At 29.8% G+C, this 13,761-nt stretch overlaps 2 protein-coding genes across 2 annotated transcripts; one reads left to right on the top strand and one right to left on the bottom strand.

Moving 5' to 3' along the window:
• The first annotated feature begins 628 nt into the window (after positions 1-628).
• Positions 629-1,198, top strand: LOC148768347 (pectinesterase inhibitor-like). Its single transcript, XM_088821115.1, has one exon. It carries the CDS (start codon positions 629-631, stop codon positions 1,196-1,198), a length of 570 nt encoding a protein of 189 aa, XP_088677241.1.
• A 1,376-nt stretch (positions 1,199-2,574) lies between these two features.
• On the bottom strand, positions 2,575-5,077 carry LOC105967768 (transcription factor BEE 2). The gene is made up of 7 exons (XM_012992382.2): positions 4,575-5,077; positions 4,212-4,412; positions 3,901-4,035; positions 3,557-3,628; positions 3,284-3,457; positions 2,923-3,038; positions 2,575-2,788 (listed from the first exon to the last, which is right to left on the bottom strand). The coding sequence occupies exons 1-6, from the start codon at positions 4,854-4,856 to the stop codon at positions 2,973-2,975; spliced, it is 930 nt and encodes a 309-aa protein (XP_012847836.2). The 5' UTR covers positions 4,857-5,077; the 3' UTR covers positions 2,575-2,788; positions 2,923-2,972.
• Between the last annotated feature and the right edge of the window lie 8,684 nt (positions 5,078-13,761).

Here is a 13,761-nt window from a genome sequence, read left to right as displayed (position 1 = left end):
TTAAACCTTCAAAGAGAATCTTAAGAAAAAAAAAAAAAAACTTATAAGTGGCACTTGTTAGTTGGGAAACAAAATCCAGGGGCTCTTAGTAATTATAGATACTTTAGGGGTTTTTTGGTAATTTAATGATAGTTTAGGGCGGTTTTGGTTATTTACTAGTTGTATTTTTATAAAAGTTAAGAAGATTATAGACCTTACACATTTTTCTGTTAACTCCGGACCACCATTAGTCATAATGGAGTTTTTGGTATTTACGAATACATTAGGGGCTTTTTTGTAATTTTACCTTGCGGAAAGGGTTTTGCGTAATCCAATTAGATACGATTCTCATTTTTTTTTCTTTTCGCCCTCCCTTTCTAATTTAATAAAACATTCTTACTAATAACCAAGATGAATATTGTTGATGAGGATGACATTATAATTGCATTTAGAAATCGGAATTCCCTAATTGTAAGATTAGAAATGAGCATTGAAAACAAAGTTATACAAGTTGCCAAGTAATTAAAGAGACTCTAAGGATTATTAATAAACTTTTGAACAAGATAGAAAGTTACTGCATCACCTAAATTTATTTAAATAATTGCCCAATAATTTCAATAAACAAAGCAAACAAAAAAAATAGAGAAATATGGGATTGCCCTTTACTTCATTCATCCTTCAAATCGTCGTGCTCGCTCTATTAATCACCGTCGAAACAAGGTGCGGTGTGAAAGCCGCAAACAACAAGCTATTTTCCGATATATGTAAAAAGACAACGCATCCTATGAATTGTACTCGCATCCTGAATATTAATCGTACGACTAATCGGATGTCTTCCCTTCGGAGCCTGGCGTTACCCTGCCTGGAATTAGCAAGATTCCAGGCGGAGAGAACGGCCCAAATTCTAAAGATGATACTCAAGACAAAGAAAGATATTCGTGACAAAGAAAAATACGAGGCTTGTGGGGACAACTATATGGTTGCGGAGAAGAAAATTAACGAAGCGAAAACTATGTTACGGAAAAGAGATTTCGCGTCGGCAAGAAAGCTTATGGATGTTGCTAGTAAAGTGCCCGTTTCTTGTAAAAAGGAAATCGGAAATCCGCCGAATAACGCTTTCCCAACCGTAAATGAAAATGCTGGACTTCATTTCGAGATTGCTTTAGTTACTGTGACGGAGTCGGAGAATGAGAAGAAAATGTTCAAATTGGTATTCTAATACAGGATAACCTCGATAAATTAATACTCAATAAATAAAATAATTTTGCTTAAATAATAATTTCTTCTGGTCCCGACTCGATGTAAACTTACTAAATTATTAGTTCAATAATTTAATATTTCGCTACATTAATAAGATTTTGCTAGTCCCAACTGTATTAATTTATACATGTTTAACTGTAATCCAAAATGTTCTTATTTTGCAGTAGCATGAAGTAATAGAGATAATTGCAATTAGTACCCATGTTATATCGAATTACTTAGCAAAACACCCCTTATAATGCAATTTTTTAGCACATAGCCCCCTAGAAAGTAACTTTGTAGGCTGTACGTAGTTTGCGAAAAAAACTTAAATTAGGTTTTGCTAATAAAATAATATGGGAGTTTTTTTAACAATTACAGAAAACACAGGGGTGCCGAATGCAATTAACACTGGAATAATAATATAGGCCAAATTACGGCCAACCCCCTGAGGTATGGTCAAATTATGAAAAAATCCTCCCACCCCTCATTTTAAATATTTTTATATAAAATTTAAATAATTGGGTTATTTACCAAAACAAATCGTATATTCAGTTAACTAAACGGTGTGAAATGTTGGCGTACCGAAATTTCGGTTCGGTTTTCCCGATTTTAACATCCCTAAATTTACCACTGGAGGGGTAATTTCGTAACATAATACATAGTTGAGGAGGTGACTGTAATTACTCAAACAGGAGGGGGGTTTCGTAATTTAACCATAAATCAGGGGTGTGGCCGTAATTTTCCCTAATAATATATGCAGATCCAACACCAAGATTCTATTTTGGGGTTTGATGTTTACAGGCTAAGTACAATCTGATGAAATAAAAGGTTTTTTATTTAATTTTTTTATTTTATTTTTAAATGCAATTCTTGTTGTCTGACACTAATTCTTACAAGAATTATTAAACTTAGTAATTTTATTATAGTATGTTTGTACTTTATGGATCATGTGGAAGGTGGACTACTGCTTATATATGATGTGATATTTATTACAATTGCTAATGGTGGTCCAACATACAGTTGATATTGTCTCTGTGGCCTCACCATTTAAATTAAAAATTAAATTAAATAAATATGTAAAAAAGAATTAAATTAAATTTAAATAAATAAAAAATGGACCACTTAACAACAACCAGCCCTTAAGTCACAATCATCTTTTTATTTCACTAAATAGACAACCAAATTTACTTGTGCCCCCCCACATTATGCTTAAAGTTTCCCAACTATTAAATCATTTTTTTTTTCTTTTTCTTTTTTCTACATCACAATATATCTTTGCTTCTGGTACAGTTGCTTTTCTATACAGTGATGTGTATCGGACAACCGGAGAAACGATAACGATAACGATAACGATAATGATAACGATTACGTTCTTTTATATATATATATATGATATAATTTCTAAAAAATAGGTACAATAAATTATGTAACTATACATGAGATGATACAAATCAAACACATATATATAATATATAAATCATGAAGAAAAGAATGCCTCTGCTGCTACAACAACTATTTATATATTTGCCTGAAATCCCCTTCGACGACTTGATAAACGGTACCTAGGCTGTCATAAAAAAAAAAAAAAAAAAAAAAAAAAAAAAAAACCCGAGAATTTTATTAGATATATATAATTAAATAAATAAATTGTTACATTGGAATAGGACCATATGTATATAGAAAAAAGATGATGCAACTCACCTTATCTAGAACTATAAAGAGAAGGACCATATATATTGATTCTTTTGTAACTAATGAAATCCAGAATTGAATAGACTTGGCCAATCGGATTCCCAACCCGAAAGCTGCTGTAGTTGCTGCAAATTTAATTCGATAAAATTAGGCCCGGTAAATGATTAGTACCCTTGTGTTATATCGAAATGCTAAAAAACTCCCCGTATTGTATAAATGCTAGCAAAAGCACCCTAAAAAGTGAGTTTTTAGGGGTAGTTTGCTAAAATAAATTGAATCGTAGCGGGGTTTTTTAAAAATTAGAGAAAACACAGGGGTGTTGAATGCAATAAATGCTAACGGAATAAGCTAAGGGTTTAAAGAAAATTACGGAGATAAAAGACGGATCAAGAAGCGCGTTTTCTGCTTTATTATGAAGCAACATTTGGGATTGATCCAACGATATGTCACCCCCGCAGCTCGAGGTTCCTTGTTGGATTGTGTTGTAATGTAAGCATGTGGCTTCGAATTGTGCGGCTTGCAAACTCGAAATATACGCGGGAATCTTCAAGAAAACACACGTTTCAATCACGTGTTAGTAATTAAATATGTGATTAACAACTTCGTTTCGCGTTTTTAATATATGTCGATGGTAATTATGTACCTCTTTGGCGAAGATGTCATCCACATTGAAATCGAGCCTCGGATTTACGGTTGCTAGTTTCATCGAAAGGAACTATAAATTACACAAACAAGAAATAATTGGTAAGTAATATAATTTATTTAGCTATGATCAATGCAAATAATAATTCCAATTAATAACGATAAATTCAGTAGAATCTCGATAAATTAATAATCTCGCTTAAATAATAATTTATCCCGGTCCAGACTCGATGAACATGTACTACATTATTACTTCGATAATTTAATATTTCGCTAAATTAATAGAATTCCGCTAGTACTGGCTGTATTAATTTATAGAGGTTTAACTGTAATAACAATATATACCTCGACTTGCTTTTGAAGCGACTGGACATAGTTAATGATTTCGTCGAGCATTCCGGCCTTACCGGTAACTTTATTACAACCCGGGACTAAATCTTGAAGACACTTCATCTTCTTACTAATTTTCTCCCTTCTTGCCTGTTAAGTCATGAAAATAATTAAATTTACAGTTAAACCTCTATAAATTTATACAGTTGGGACCAAATACAAATTTATACAATCTGGAAAAACTTTTAATCTAAAGATGTTATTAATTTATCGAGATTTTATTGTATGTCTTTATCTTTTTTTTTTTTTTTTTTTTATTAACATACTCTTTCGGCTAAGCTGTGGCTATCGGTGGCTTGGCCCCGTCTCGCCCGGACATGAATATAATCGGGTTTTTGAACCTCGGAAACTTTGGAGCTTTCCTTCGAACAAGTGTTTCCGGAAGTTTCCATTTCGGTTTTCGCGGTGATCTCCGATTTCTCTTCCTCTGCTTCGACTAAATTTTCGTTGTTTTCTTCGATATCAAACTGAGATTAATTAAAACACGAACAAGAAAACAATTTAATCAAAAAAAAAAATGTTGAGATCCCATAAATTAAATAACAATTTAATCAAAAATGTTGAAAACAATTTAATCAAAAAAAATGTTGAGATTATATAATGTTGGTGTGTATATATAAATATGAAACCTGTGCTTTTCTTTTTTCTGTGTTGACCAAGCTACCACTGTTGCATTGCCATTCGGGTTTCGGGATTGAGTGGTAAGGGAAGTGGTGAGATAGATCGACGGCGGAGAGGAGGTCCACGTGGCGGGTGTCTTGGTTGTGCCAAGAATTGGTCTGTTCTTGATAGAGGCGGCGGTGGTGGTGGAGTAGGGCGGAGCTCTGCTTTTGCTCCATGAGATTTTTTTCAGAGGAAGAAGAAGAAGAAGATGATGACGTGGAATGTGATGATTGGTGGAGGCGTAACATTAATTAGAAACCTAGGAGTTTGTCAAGCGAAATGTGAGGGTTGCCTGAATGGAATATATAAGGGGGTGGGGGAAAAAGTAGAGAGTGGATAGAGAAGAGAGAGAATGGGAAGTGGAAATGGAGGAAGAAGGGGTGGTGGGGGTGGTGGGGGTGGTGGTGGTGGGGGCGGAAAGGGGTGGAGAGTGGAGCCCAACGTCCATTTCGCCAGTGGTGCAACCACCATGTGAGATTGTCCGGTGGAGGGAGGAGGAGTTAAAAAATCTTTATATATAAAAAAAATAATTGAAGATGCTAATTGCTGAAACTACAAACATGAGAAGAATCAATTCTATTTTTATTTTATTTATAGGGACAAAAACAGTTTTCATCCTCACGAGTTTGAATCGATTTCGAATTTGGTCATGCGTGTTTACGAAGAACACATTTGGTCCCTCGTGTTTTAAAAATTCAATATTTTTAAGCCGGGGAAATTAAAGTTTCCGTCAGTCAAGTTTGCATCAATTTTACATTTGGTCCTTCATGTTCACAAAAGAACATATTTGGTCGTCCCTCATGTTTCAATAATTTAACACTTTTGTTATTTCCGTCAATTCACCGTTAGTCCGTTAGTTAGGCAAGTCATGGAACACGCTTGATTCCATTAGTTTTAACGGAAAATTGACGGAAATGACTAAAAATGTTGATTTTTTGAAACATGAGGACCAAATGCGTTTTTTGTAAACATGGGGGACCAAATGTGAAATCGATGCAAACTTGAGGGACGAAAACTGCATTTTTTTTATTTTTTAGCCATTTCCGTCAATTTTCTGTTAAAACTAACGGAATCAAACGTGTGTCCATCACTACTATAACTGATGGACTAAGAGTAAATTGACAGAAATTACCAAAATTGTCAAATTATTGAAACATGAAGGACAAAATGTCTTTTTTCACAAACTTGAGAGATGGAAAATTGTAAATTTCCCTTTATTTATCTTTTTATTTTTATTTTTTAGTAAGGAAAATCAGCTAGCCATAATGGCATTTTCGTGAAATAGTTTTCCAAATTGTACAATAGATATAAATTATACTTATATATCAAATATGTGTGACAAATTTAATTTCAAAACTATTGAGAAGATGATCGGAATTTGAATCATTTAATTAATTATGCCTTCTTTTGCTCCACCAACTAGATCACTTTCACTGTTAGGAGATCGGTCCATTCCAACCGTAAGCGATCGAGTGATATTTCTTAAGCTTCGACATCTTTAGTTATTTGTGAATTGAGTCGATGTAATAATTTATAATATTTTTGCTTTTTTAGGCAAACTCTTAACAATAATTTGAGATAAAAGCATTACAATAAACATAATCACATGATTAATTAATCGGCCGATTGGGCACTTTCCTCACTGATTGAAAGTTTTTGAAGAGACCCTCTCAAATCTCATTACATGAATGCCGGTTCAACCGAGTTTAATTGATTTTTGTTTATTATTTTAATTTATAAATAATTTTAGAACAAGATCATGTAAAATTACTTTGTAAGAAAGCATAGTCATCATTAAACATCACTTCATTAAATATCCACAATAAAAATCAAATATAAAGGAAATATAATCAAAGATGCAATGTAAAAAAAAAATTAGGATTTTGCATCCAACCCCTTTTTGTCAGATTCAATTTAGCTTTTTGACGAATAGAACTCGAGTCAACTCAATTTTGTATTCAATTATCGGGTTCTTTTATTCATTACTTTATGTATATGTATTAAAACCAAGATTGTAAAAGGTGAGTATTGGGTCAGAGCGGTTAGGTAGCCGCTTCATGATTAATGGATGCAGCAGTGACTAATCGATGATAAATTGATTTTTCATATTTTATGTAATATATTATATATATCTAGATTTTATTGTAAATAATGAAGAAAAAAAACATATGTAAAAGATATATATATATAGGTCAGCATTTTTTGTTAGTCAAAAAAACTAGCTAGATTTGAAAACCGATTTTGAGCGACTTTAGACATTAAATTTGACTCATCTTCAAGGTTTGACCGCCTCATTACTGGCCAAATTTCGAATTTTCAAACCTTTACACCAAAATCGTAAACGTACTTGACCGCCTCCGCCTAGAAGACCGATTAAACGGATGCATCAGTCAATTTTCAGAACACTGATTAAAACTAATTGAATAGTTTATTAAATTGTAATATTATTTATGATTGTCCTAAAAAAAGAACTCGAGCCTACTATTTTTAGGGAAAATGACTAATATCTAAAACTTATTCCAATTATTTAAATTCTTTGATTGGTAGTACTAGTTGCCAATTAATAACAATAGACAATCTTTGGTATTTGTTCAATCACCTAACTTAGATTTCTTTTTCGATTATATATTTCAGTTGAAGAAGATTTACACTGAGCATGTGTCACATTATATTAGTATTCATCTATTAATATAACGAAAAGTTAGATGTTCGTGATGAATCATTTTAATCTAACTATTCAAACACATTATATAGACTAATCAAACAAAATATCTTTAAACGATGATTAATTAATTAAGGGACTTGATAAATGCAAGACAGCTTTTAGTAAACGTAAGATATTTTATTTAATAAATTAAAACTTAGCATCAACCCCTTTTTTTTCTTTCAAATTAAACGCCAGACTATCGCATTATTAATCATCAGAATACGAATTTATCAAATATTAAGCACAACTAATACTAGTGTGTACCGTATACGTCGTTTTTATGCATTTGTGAAGCTTTTCTAGATTAAAAAAAGAAGTCACCATTTTTTTTTTCGTTTTTAATCCACAAAAATCACCAAAAACTCTTCAATGCAGTAACAAACTCTATTTTTTCAATTTCCAGACAAATTAATGGACAAATTTTGAGTTTAGATGATTTCCTCGATTTAATTCTAAAAGTTAAGCACTAGTTTAGGAACTCAACGATACTAAATGTATTAAATTTTATATAATAAGAGTGAAATTTATGAATTTTATTTAGGACAATGAAATTAAAGAGATGGTAAATGGGATTAAAATTTAAAATTAAAAAATAATGAGATGCGTTTACTAAAATTCTTCATGTATTTATCATTTCAATTAATTAAAGTACGTTACATTTTTAATTAATTAAAGAAATGAGATACATTTTTTTTTAACAGCAGAAAGTAATATAGTTTAAGACATATACTAAGAGAAAAAAATGTATATGATTTAAATGGAATATGTGAACATAATTTTGTGTTAGAAAGAAAACAAAAGAGATTGCACAATTTCACATGGTATGTTGCGTTATTGTAATGATTTAGACTAATAGTTTTCAGATAAGACTTCTCTATTCTTGTACAGTAATATTTTTTTGGACCTAAAAATATCAACGGCTAATAATACAAAGATTAATTGTTACTAGGGTAAATGACAAATAGGCCCATGCTTAATTATAAGAGGGACATCCAATTTTTTTGTCTTTCAAATAAATCCAGCTCATTCAAACTTATTTGCAAATAAGGAAAATCTTTTTATATATACCAAAATTACCCCCAATTCATTGAAACCCAATTCAACTCCAATTTTATGATTTACACCCCAATTTAGCCCAATTTCATTAATTAACCAATTTTAACCCTAATTTCAATTTTGACCCGCCACCACCGGAGACCGCTGGTCTCCGGCGTTGACTTTTTTTTTATAATTTTGTTTTTTCTTAAAAAATATATTTTAATTAATATTACTGTTTTGCCTGCTAAATTATTGTCTCCAGCAGTTATTTAACTGTCGGATACAGTAATTTAACTATAAATTGATTTTTTTTTTTCAAAAATATTTTAGTTAATATTATTGTCTTTGCTACTAAATTACTGTCTCCAGCAGTTATTTAACTGTCGGCGACAATAATTTAACTGTTAATTGATTTTTTTGAAAAATATTTTAATTAATATTACTGTATTTGCTGCTAAATTACGGTCTCCTTTAGTTATTTAACTGTCGGAGACAGTAATTTAACTATTAATTGACTTTTTTTATCTTAAAAAAATATTTTTAATTAATATTACTGTATTCGTTGCTAAATTACTGTCTCCAGCAGTTACTTAACTATCGGAGACAGTAATTTAACTGTTAATTAACTTTTTTTTTTTTTTTTTTTTTTTAATTTTTTTTTCTTAAAAAAAATTATTTTAATTAATATTACTGCATATGCTGCTAAATTAATGTCTCCAACAGTAATTTAACTGTCTTAGACAATAATATTAAATACTATTACTGTTCGGGAAAATAATATTCATAATATTATTGTCCCAAACAGTAATATTACTGTCTGAGACAGTAATTTAGTAGTCAAGATAGTAATATTAATTAAAATATTTTTTTCTAAGAAAAAAAAAATTCAAAAAAAAAAGTCAATGTGATATATTTATGTGATATATTTGTTTAACTCCGACGGTCAACAGTGGTTGACCGGCCGGAAAAAAAAAATCAGGAAAAAAAAAAAGTGTTCCAAAAAAAAAAAAATTAAGGAAGTTAGAGCATAATGGATGGAATTGATAAGAATTATATAATGGAGGGTATTTTACACTAAAGACATGGGGATGAGTTTAATTGAGAGACTATTTTTTTTGTAGATCAAAATGCATTTAAATCCCATGTGATAGGTTTTTTTGCCGTTCGCCCTTGTTATTAGTGCTGCTAATATTACGATATGTACAACCGCCTTTTTTTACATTATTGTATAATTAAAGTTATTACACGAGAATGTTGGTTACACATCCTTTATTGGTAAAAAAAAACATGGAGGGTTAGTTATGAATATAATTACCATGAGGTTTTATCTCATTAAAAAATAATAATTATATTAAAAAATAAAGGGATTACTGTTTCAAACTTGTCGTCCCTCAAATAAATGAAATTTGTTAAATATTTACATTAACCCTAGAAAAGAGTAAATTGCAAATAACTCACTAAACTATAATATTATTTTGACCCGTGTTAATTATAAAATATTACAATTACCTCCCTAAATGTTTATTTTATTATTTTAGGAGAACACTTGTTGTAATATCAACGATTCCGTGGCTACTATCATTATGTGAGTGTGGATTGAGGATTAAAACAACTACAAACCTTAGAGGGTAATTATAACTTCTCGTATTATAGGAGTTTTTTTTTTTAATTAGATCAAATATTAGGTGTAATAACCGTAATTATACCCTAATATCTTGATCAAATATTAGCTGTAATTATAACTATATACGTGCACTCAGGGGCGGATTCAGGATGAAAAGTTAGGGGGGGCGGGTTAAATTTTCGGGGTTCGGTGGCGGATCCCTGAAAAAAAATTCAGGTTCACAAAACACGGCAAAAAGAAGTTTATATTGTTAAATTTTAATTCAAATAGAATATATTATAATCTTGTCATATTTCAAGAATAAAAAAAAATTATTAATCCAAATCATTCTAATAATGTATTGCATTTAATTATTTAAGTAGTTTAAAATACCGTTCCATTTTATTTTTTAAAGGTATTAATAAAAGAATAAAAAATAAATACATAATTATAATTTTTTATCAAAAATAGTACTAGTTTTCGCAATTTTATGTTATATTATTATATTAAATATAATTATATATATATATATATATATATATATATATATATATATATATATATATATATATATATATATATATATATATATATATATATATATATATATATATATATATATATATATATATGCGTGTGTATATATAATTTGTATAAAATCATGGTGACAAAACAAAATATTGAAGGGTTAAGAAATATAATTACAAAACAATTGGGGGGGCAAGACTAATATTCAAAAACATTTAACTACAAAATAGCTAAAAAAAAAAATATTCGGGGGCTACAGCCCCCCCCCCCCCCCCCCCCTTCAAAGATCCGCCACTGCGTACACTGGATAAATCTGCACTCTCGTATTACAGCTTGCAAAACATACGAGAAACATAAACCACACTAGGCTAACCACGTGTGGCAAGTTCGGCCTCGCGACCGACCGAGCAAGGAGATTTGAACTTAGATCAATTGACACAAACTCTGTTAGTAGCCGAACCGCTAGGCGATCCCTTACGGAACATTTCTTTCCATTTGTGCTGAGTGAATGTTGCTCAATTACATTGAGAAAATGCCCTATATTTGGTTTACACAATACAAGGAATTGGAGATGCCTACATGAAAACGAACATAGATTGTGCTTTATAACAATCTAGCAAATCCACCAGTTTGGTACATACAAGAAAATGGAAATTCCTATTCAGAAACTAATTTATATATGTAGAACTAAAAAAATATAATAATAATCAAAATAATATAATGAAACGTACAAAAGAATGAAAAATGGGAAAACATGAAAAGGAGTTATTTATTTTCTTAATATGGAGGTTAATTTTATGACAAACTTTATTAGAAGAAAAAAATAATGGGATAGCAAAAATGGCCTTTTCTTGTAGCTTTATTTGGTACTCAATTTATGACTTTTTAGTTAGTATTTTCTCACTCTATTTAATTATAGTGTGAATACAAACACGACTCTTCTTTAGCATATTGAAAAATTGGAACCTAATTCTTCGTGTGCGCTATCGTAACTGGTTATTTAAGTCGCCATTATTTAAATATCTTCATAAAAAACCTACCGAGCCAAGGATAGAGCCCTAGGGCGAAAGATTTCGCCTTTTCGTGCAGAAAATTGAAAGTTCAATCTTTTATATAACAATCACCTTTTTTTCTTTAATTCGCGGGTCCAAGTCTTTTCCCTCCCTCGTTTAAATTGGAATATTTTAGATTGAAGTTTAGTCAATTCATCTATATAGTTTATTGTAGTGGTTCCCTCGTTATTTAAAAAAAATCAAATTTTAAATGTTAAATTACAAAATTCTACATTTCTAAATAATTGAATCATAAATAATTGAATCCAGATCTGATCAGATATGTGACAATGTCTAGATGTTAGTTTCATAAATGGACATAATTAGTTAGATGACCAAATGTTGTACTTTTTATTTATTTATAAAGAAATATGCAGCCAACTATATATGTGTATTGTATAAATTTTTACTCTCGTGCAATATTAAAAGAAAAAATATGTGAACCACAGTAAACATAAGTGATTTGTGATCGACAAACTCAACTTAAAAAGCGTTAACAAATGAATTCGAACTCGGGTTATTTAACTATGCGCTCTCTCTGTTCCACCAACTAAGTCACCGATTACAGAGCAATTACCAACTATTGTACTTAGATTCGTCAAATCGTTGCCCCAATGTTGACATAATACCTTAAAAAATTATTTATATTTTGAAAAAAGAAAAAGAAAACATGCCCTAGACAACTCATTAATTATGAACGAATTACACTAATATATATAATAGTAGGTAGATACTAAATAATTGAGGAATAATTTACACCTAGCCATAATAATAAAATAAAAATAAAAAATAAAAAAATGTATAATTATAATTAAGAATTGGGAAGGGATGAGGGACAAGATCACTTTAGGTTGATAGAGATAGCTGCTTGAAGAAGATTAAAGGGACCCATCATTTGGCCACAACAATATTTCATATTATCATGAAAAAAATAATTTATTGTTTAGAATAATAATTTATAGAATTAAATAAATAAATATTTATATACCATATATTAAAATATGGGTAACAGATGGGACTGTTATTGACCATATATGGGCCATAGGGGCCACAAGAATGAGAGTTGAAACAAGTCTTCTTCACCTTCAAATGGGTGTGTCCCCGCGCGCAGATAGATGTTATGCATGATTATTTATATCGGATAAATATATATTTTTAAATTTGATTAAATAACCACTCACAAAGCACAAATATACTTGGGTATGTGTAAATTTACGATTGAATTTTACCCTGTGTAAATAATTATGTGCAACATCTAATTACCTGTTTCCCCTACTCCCCACAAAAAAAATAAAATAAATAATAATAATAATAATAATAATAATGATAATAATAATAATAATAATAATAATAATAATAATAATAATAAGAATAATAATAATAATAATAATAATAATAATAATAATAATAATAATAATAATAATAATAATAATAATAATAATAATAATAATAATAATAATAATAATAATAATAATAATAATAATAATAATAATAATAATAATAATAATAATAATAAAAAATAAATAAAAAAAAAAGGAAATTCACAAGTGATGGGTCAAGAGGTAGTAGGACAGCCTTCGATTTTATATACCAATTTATATAGTTAATATTGTTTTCTAAATTCAGTTATTATTTTTATTTCCGTGTCTAATTTCTCACCACCACTCTATAATCCCTCTTTTAGGTGGTGTTTGAAAATATTTTTAGAAATAGATTATGAGTTATTTTCTGTACATAATTTGTTTTTAGATGTTTGCAATAAGTTTTTGCTTTACCTTCTCTTAGATAAGCATAAGCTGTTTAATACGATAATTTTACAAGCACCCATGTACTTGTTTTTTTTCTTATTTTAGTTGATTTTCCAGTTAATTTTCAAACACCCCCAACTTTTAGGTGATGTTTGCAAATGATTATTTAAAAGCAGAAGTTAGTGATTGTAAGATAAGTCAGTTTTAAGTGCTTATTTCTAAAAGTTGGGGGTGTTTGCAAATATTCCGGAAAATGAACTTAAATAGAAAAAAATAGGGTTAAGGGTGCTTTTAAAAAAATAGCTTAAAGCAGATTTTTTTAAGAGAAACTAAAGCAAAAAATGATTTTGCAAACACCTGAAAATAGATTATGAGCAAAAAAAAGTTCATAGTCACTTTCAAAAAACGTTTGCAAACACCACCTTAGAAATAATCACTTAATTTCAATTTAACACACAATCACTAACTTCTAATTTT

The sequence above is a fragment of the Erythranthe guttata genome, chromosome 8 (genome assembly GCF_056151865.1).
Source record: "Erythranthe guttata isolate IM_541 chromosome 8, IM_541, whole genome shotgun sequence".
Lineage (NCBI taxonomy): Eukaryota > Viridiplantae > Streptophyta > Magnoliopsida > Lamiales > Phrymaceae > Erythranthe > Erythranthe guttata.
The sequence above is the reverse complement of the archived record's forward strand: the minus strand, read 5'-3'. Positions and strand labels throughout refer to the sequence as shown.

Excerpts from the sequence above, each read along its gene's own strand:
- LOC148768347 (XM_088821115.1), top strand. The coding sequence starts at position 629 with ATGGGATTGCCCTTTACTTCATTCATCCTTCAAATCGTCGTGCTCGCT.
- LOC105967768 (XM_012992382.2), bottom strand. The coding sequence starts at position 4,856 with ATGTTACGCCTCCACCAATCATCACATTCCACGTCATCATCTTCTTCT. Across the intron at positions 4,413-4,574 it reads CAGAAAAAAGAAAAGCACAG|TTTGATATCGAAGAAAACAA; the intron begins GTTTCATATTTA and ends AATTAATCTCAG. Across the intron at positions 3,458-3,556 it reads ATGACATCTTCGCCAAAGAG|ATTCCCGCGTATATTTCGAG; the intron begins GTACATAATTAC and ends GTTTTCTTGAAG.